The following is a 6,794-nucleotide window of genomic DNA, read 5'->3' as shown; positions in this document are numbered from 1 at the left end:
GGCTCCTGCCCTGGGGGTGTTTAAGAGGAGGTTAGATGAACATCTTGCTGGGGTCGTTTGACCCCGCTACTCTTTGCTGCCATGGCAGGGGGTCGGACTAGATGATCTGCTCAGGTCCCTTCCAACCCTAGAAACTACGAAACTATGAAACTGCTTGCTGTAGAGCACTTTATAGATATAGGGGGCGAATGGGATGGATGACTGACTTAACAGCCCTTTGCACATACAGCAACCACTGAAACTGCTTGCACTCGTCTTTACTCATTTTCATTTACTAAGTAAATCGGGGTAGGAACAGTATGAATAAGGCTTTTTTATAGAGTTTGACCCATTGCTGCCCCCAAACAAGAACTTTTGTTATAGTGTTTGCAGTCCCACCTCAAGCCTACTTGACTCCCCAGTAAAAGGACCTTGAACCCAACCAAGGAAAACCTTGGGAAAATGCATGTCTGTGTTGTGGTGAACCAAGGTGGCAGATGTTATAGACCAAAGGGCCCCTTATCCTCTTACAGACTTTTGTCTAGCTGAGTCGGGACATGGGCAGGTTGTACCCTTTTAAAATTATTTAACTGCTGAGATACTGCCCACAGAGAATTGATGCCCTGCAGCCGGGATCTGAAAAATACAGCTTTACAAGCCATACAGTTTAAGGTTTTTGGTTTCATTGGTCGATTTGTTGCAATTCAGACAAAGTGACTTTCTTTTTTGGTAATATTAAAGTGATGATGTAGGCATGGTAGTTCAGGAATGAGAGGAGGGGAGAGGCAAGGATTTCTTAAGAGTTATCCATCTTTCATTGGACCAACTGCGTAGCTGCGAGACTTAGACAAGCTTTTGAAAGCAAGACATAGTTCAGGCATCTTTTCTCCCCCGCTTTTAACCTCAAGCATATCTTGTTTCAGTGTTTTTACTGCCCTCCTAGTGAGGAAGTTTTAGGTGTTTAATTCCCTGGCATGTCCAGAGAAGATGCAGTCTAGTCTTTCTTGCTCCTGCTTTTCTCCTGCCGGAGGACTCGATTGCTGGCGTAACAGAGATCAGGTAGAGACTTTTCAATGAAGCTGGTTGGATAAAAATCTCTGAACCAAAAACAGATCGTACTGGCTATAACAGTTGCTGTTCCTTACTAAACTAAGTCTGAAGTTGAGGTGAGCGAGTAAGTAGTTCTGAAGAGGAGTAAACTGTTTGGTTTACAATGGGCATATAACAAGAGATTGGACTCACGGCTCTGATATAATCATGAACTCGGTTCTGATGGCCAAACTAAAGAAGGTGGTTGGTGGCCAATCCCGTGTGGTGCAGTCTCTTCAGCACTGAAGGAAGTGAGGAACTGATTTGATGCGTGGCACCTTTTTAAAAAACAAAAAAACCCCAAAAAAACAGCTTTTACATAATGAAATAATTACCTGAGAGTAGGCTACGGCAGCCTCTGCAGGTAGGGAGAATGGACTAGTTGACCACTTGGCCTGTGTCTCATCTGGGAACATGGTGATTCTAGCTAAAATGTTCTTGGTTCTTCAGTGCTCCCCATACCAAAAAGCAGATGCCGTCAGCCTTTTTTTGACCATACACTGACAAGCTAATGAAGCCTTCAAATTGCTTAGTAGGGGACAACTGTGGGCAGAACAGAGGAATAAACACGTGCATTGCAGAGGAGGCTGTGCCCAGCTGAGAACTTTAATCATATAGTAGGCTATGCTTGCCTGTTATCATTATCATGATTATTATTGAATAATAATTAGCTTTTGTTCGTACCATTGTATGCAAAAATTCTGTTGATCAATGGTGGTATTAAAAAACTTCTTCTATCCTCAAGTTGCTTAGAACTTGCAATTAATAACTGAGGGCCGGGGCATTTCCTGGTGTCTGTGGATGGCTTTTCCAGTCGGGATACCGATTCCTATCATGGCATGCTGTGCACTGAAGTAGTTAATTGACATGAGTTAAAAGCAAGCAGTGGAAGAGAAGAAGAACTATGGATAGCTCTGAAATGGTTATAAAGTGTAATTGGTTAGCAGAGAACAGCTTAAGAGAAATATTGCCTTTGTTAGCCTCAGTAACCCCTCGGCACTCCTTACAGGTCATAATAATCTACTTTCTCTACTTGCGCTACCACTCATGACTGAAGGTGTCCCTAAGCTGCAAAAAAGCTGTCATCTATCTCTAATACAGTCATACTTATCTACATATTCCTGCTTTTCAGGAGCCCTAGACTTTGAACATATTGAAGAACAAGCTGAAGGGATCTTTGGAGGAAGGAAAGTATCTTTTCAATAGCTATGGTTGCTTAAATTTGGTTTTGGCGGAATATTCTTGATGGCTTCTGATGCTGCTGCCCAAAGAGAAGTGTTTGAACATGATGCTTCAGGAACAGAAGCTAATGGCTTCACTTCTGAAGAGTCTAAATTGATTAGCACATGTTAATTGCATCTGTACCCAACAGTTTCTGGAACCCTCCCACATTTGCGCCAACTTTGGTTGTTGATGAGGGAAGAAAGTTGAGGTGGCCATTATAGTGTCTGTTTTTTTTTCCTTGCATTTCAGACCCTTTCACTTCTGAGAGGTGTCAGAATTTGATCTTGGTACGTCTCGATTTATGAAGCACAAGGCTTTTGCAAGCTGGTGTTTCTAATAACAGAAGGAGTTTTCCAATCTCATTTTAAGCCTGAGCATTTCCATGGGTTCCTTTCCATCTGAATCAAAGGGAGCAATGAAAAACTTCTTAAGTTACACTAGAGCTAGAAAATATTAATGCCATGGTACAACACACTGGTGACACCACATCTGGAGTACCATGCATGGTTGTGATCTCACCAGTCTAAGAAAGATGAATGCAAACAGGCACAGGTGCTGAGAGAGGGCACTGGAATGATGAGAGTGGATAGCCTAACAAAAGGATACTTAAAAGCAAGACAGTGGCTGATAAAGGATACGATGGCTATTCAAATACCTTGGAGGGATAAACATCAGACGGGGAAGAGTTACATAAATGGCAGTGTTGGCACAAAACCCAAATGACCATAAACTGGCTGTAATTTTTAGGCCAGAAATTAAAATAAGGTATCTAAGCATCATATTCTGGGACAACTTTCCAACTGGAGCCAGGGGGGAGCAAGAAAATGAACCAGTTAAAATGGAGATTGACCAGTTCGGGACATGGTGCCTTGCAAGAGAGAGGGCCTGTGTTTTTTGACTTGGGAAGCATTTGATGACATATGGTCTGATGCTCCTATGAGTGAGTTTACTCTGTTCTTTGTTGTTTCCAGTGAAGAAAACACGCCGTTGGATTTGGACGACCATGGCGGCAGAACATTTCTTAGAGTTTTGCTCCACTTAACGATGCACGATTACCCTCCTCTTGTGTCTGGGGCACTTCAGTTACTCTTCAGACACTTTAGTCAGAGGCAAGAAGTTCTTCAAGCTTTTAAGCAGGTGCGTGTGGACAGTGCGGTTCCTTGTTCTGCATGCGTGTATGGCAAATTGCAAACCTCCGTGTTATGTTACTAATGGATTACATTCATGAAAGGTTCAACTGCTTGTTACCAGCCAAGATGTTGACAACTACAAGCAGATAAAACAGGATTTGGACCAGCTGAGATCTATTGTGGAAAAATCGGAACTTTGGGTGTACAAAGGGCAAAGTCCTGATGAAACTATGGATGGAGCGCAAGGGGAGAATGAGCACAAGAAAAAAGAAGTAAACTTTTTACATTTCTATGGTCAGATATCTGGATGATTGGGGCCAATAACGTTTGATATGTAAGGAACATCATGCTATCCTTCTAAAGTAAGGCTTAAAAGCACATTTTAAGAAACCAGCATACACTGATGCTTTAACGATACCTGATGTGGCTAGGTTTTCCTTGAAAGGAGGGGAGACTGTGCATACCTGTCTGTAGGCTAGGAAACTGAACTTGGCCATACAAGTCGATATGATTAGTCTAGTATAATTTAAAAAAAAAAAAAAGTGGCTGGTGTTGGTTGATCTCTCTGATCAGTTAGAACAAGTAACATGTCCTTCCTTAACTATAATACCCAAAGATTCCTTAGAGAACATATGTAAAGTTAAGTGGTCATAGAGGGAGAGAGAAATTCAGTGCATTTAGAGGGCTTGACTGCAGACAACATGTGACAACAAATTGAGAAGCTTGCTACCTTCCCACTGAGTCCTAGTATAATATGACAGAAAAAATACTTTATCTTCTCTGTCTGGAAACTTCTTATCCTCAGTCTTTTTCATAAAACTGAAGGTTGCCACCTGTAATAAGATGTACTGCTCTCCTGAAAACTGTTACAATGCTCATTATTTTGGAAGACATTGAAAAAAATGTTCTAAGTGACTTCTTTTTTTTTTTCCCCCTCTTTCTGCTGGTGGTCTCCCCTCTTCTGTAGGAAGGTCATGGGAAGCCACAGAAATATGAAAGTACTAGCAGTTACAATTACCGGGTGATGAAGGAGGTAAGGCTTAGTTTCTTGATTTATTAAATGGAGAGGTAAACTAGTGATGCAACCCATATTTTAATCTGGACAGAAGCAGGAAAATTTGAATTCCAGTGTGGAAACTTGCTGAGTAATAATATACAACAGTGCTGGTAATACACTGGAGTTGAGGTGTATGTATTTGCCACAAGAGCAGATCATTTGAGAAATGTAGCACTGATGCTCCTTGTTTCAATATTAACATAGTGTTTCTTAGATTCAGGGTTATAAAGAAGCAGGACAGTCAGGAAATGCATTTTAAGCGAGCATCTATCTTGAGCGGCTAGTGTTCTGCAGTGTTGTTCAGCACTTGTAAACCTAATCTTCAGTGCAAAGACCATGAAGCATTTTCTGGGGCAGTGTATTAGTAAGCCAGTGTTTTTATTGGTTTTTCAGTTCATTTAGGAAATACAATTTGGACGTTTTCCCACTCCCCTGACCTCTTCACGTGGCTGTCAAGCTGGTGGTTACTCAAGTCTAGGGTCGTTTTATCTGGAAAGCACTTCATTTACAACACAATTAAAAGCAAATCCTAAGTTTTGTCTGAAATCTCTTCACCCAGATTTTGCTTCGGCTTAGCAAGCTCTGTGTTCAAGAAAGTATCTCGGTCAGAAAAAACCGGAAACAGCAGCAGAGATTGCTACGGAACATGGGGGCTCACACCGTGGTTCTGGAATTGCTGCAGATTCCCTACGAAAAGGTAGGTTTTTGCCCTGCTTCACAAACATTGACTTGTCTTTATAGTTCCCTCACTTCTCTGAACCTTGGTTCTTTCAGTTAATTACCTCGGGTATAAGAAAAAGGCTATTGTAAGTATTCGTGCCTCTTGGGGAATAACTTGCCATTTGTAAGTGTTCTGTTAATCATGCAGTGTCTGAATGTAGACACCTTTCTACCTTAATTGCTAAAGCACTGTGTTTGCCTATTGTAGTTTAAGAATAAGACTGAGGTCTTGCTTTCATTGTCAGGAATGGTATGCGTCTGCTGCAGGATAAATATAATGCATGTCAGTCAAAAGCCTAATGGAAACAAGGCACAATAGTTATTACTGTGGATGTCCCTGCCCTATACCACTGTATACGTGCCTGTAGCTGATGGCACCTAGTCACCATAAGGGAAAGTCTACAGTGCCTTGGCCTCACACTAGGATAGGGGTGGGCACGGATCTTTGAAAACTCCTGGCGCTCTGGTGTAGCCTGAAGACTGGAAGAAGGGCAATGTGGTGCCTGTCTTCAAGAAAGGGAGGAAAGCGGATCTGGCTAACTATAGGCCTATCAGCCTGACTTCTATCTCAGGGAAGATCTTAGAAAAGTTTATTAGACAGGCTATCCTTAACGGGCTGGCTGACACCAACATCCGAAGAGATAGCCGGCATGGGTTTGTTGAGCGTAGGTCTTGCTTGACCAATCTCATTTCCTTCTACAACCAGGTGACCTATCACCTGGACAAGGGAGAAGAGATTGATGCCATATATCTTGACTTCAAAAAAGCTTTCAGTCTGGTAGCCCATGATCACCTCTTGGCGAAACTGGCCAACTGGGGCCTTGGGTCCACCATGATCCGCTGGCTGGGAAATTGGCTCCGTGGTCAGACCCAGAGGGTAGTAATTGCTGGCAGTTGCTCATCATGGTGCCCTGCGACCAGTGGGGTCCCCCAAGGCTCTGTCCTTGGACCCATATTGTCCAACATCTTCATTAATGATGTGGACAGTGGAGTTGGGAACGGACTGGCCAAGTTTGCCGATGACATCAAACTTTGGGGCAAAGCATCCAAGCCAGAAGAGAGACGGGTGATCCAGGCTGACCTGGACAGGCTCAGCAAATGGGCGGACGAGAACCTGATGGTGTTTTAACACCGAAAAATGCAAGGCTCTGCACCTTGGGAAGAAAAACCTGCAGCATCCTTATAGGCTCGGGAGTGCTATGCTGGCTAGCACTACGGAAGAAAGACTTGGGGGTCATCATTGACCACAAGATGAACATGAGCCTGCAGTGCGATGCTGTGGCTAGTAAAGTGACCAGAATGCTGGCTTGCATCTCAAGCAAATCCCAGGACGTCATTCTCCCCTTGTACTTGACCTTGGTGAGGCCACAGCTGGAGTACTGCATCCAGTTTTGGGCCCCACAATTCAAAAGATGTGGAGAAGCTTGAGAGAGTCCAGAGAAGAGCCACGCGCATGATCAGAGGTCAGGAAAACAGACCTTACGACAGCAAGCTGAGAGCTGTGGGGCTCTTTTAGCCTGGAAAAGTGCAGGCTCAGGGGTGATCTGGTGGCCACCTATGTGTTTATCGGGGTGACCACCGGTATCTGGGGGAAC

The 6,794-nt window shown here is 43.4% G+C and overlaps 1 protein-coding gene across 2 annotated transcripts in view; it reads left to right on the top strand.

Annotated features, from left to right (window-relative positions):
- Positions 1 to 2,100: 2,100 nt before the first annotated feature.
- ITPR1 (inositol 1,4,5-trisphosphate receptor type 1) overlaps positions 2,101 to 6,794 on the top strand; it is a 129,377-nt gene continuing 124,683 nt past the window's right edge. For both annotated transcript variants that reach the window (XM_019536601.1, XM_019536600.1), the window contains exons 1-5: positions 2,101 to 2,255; positions 3,264 to 3,429; positions 3,524 to 3,694; positions 4,390 to 4,455; positions 5,039 to 5,176. In XM_019536601.1, coding sequence (XP_019392146.1) covers positions 2,116 to 2,255; positions 3,264 to 3,429; positions 3,524 to 3,694; positions 4,390 to 4,455; positions 5,039 to 5,176 — 681 coding nt within the window. In that variant the 5' untranslated portion in view covers positions 2,101 to 2,115. The remainder of the gene's footprint in view (positions 2,256 to 3,263; positions 3,430 to 3,523; positions 3,695 to 4,389; positions 4,456 to 5,038; positions 5,177 to 6,794) is intronic.

The sequence above is a fragment of the Crocodylus porosus genome, unplaced genomic scaffold (genome assembly GCF_001723895.1).
Source record: "Crocodylus porosus isolate Cpor-Errol unplaced genomic scaffold, CroPor_comp1, whole genome shotgun sequence".
Classification (NCBI taxonomy): Eukaryota; Metazoa; Chordata; order Crocodylia; family Crocodylidae; genus Crocodylus; species Crocodylus porosus.
Note: the sequence above shows the minus strand (reverse complement) of the source record. Positions and strands in the feature narration are given on the sequence as shown.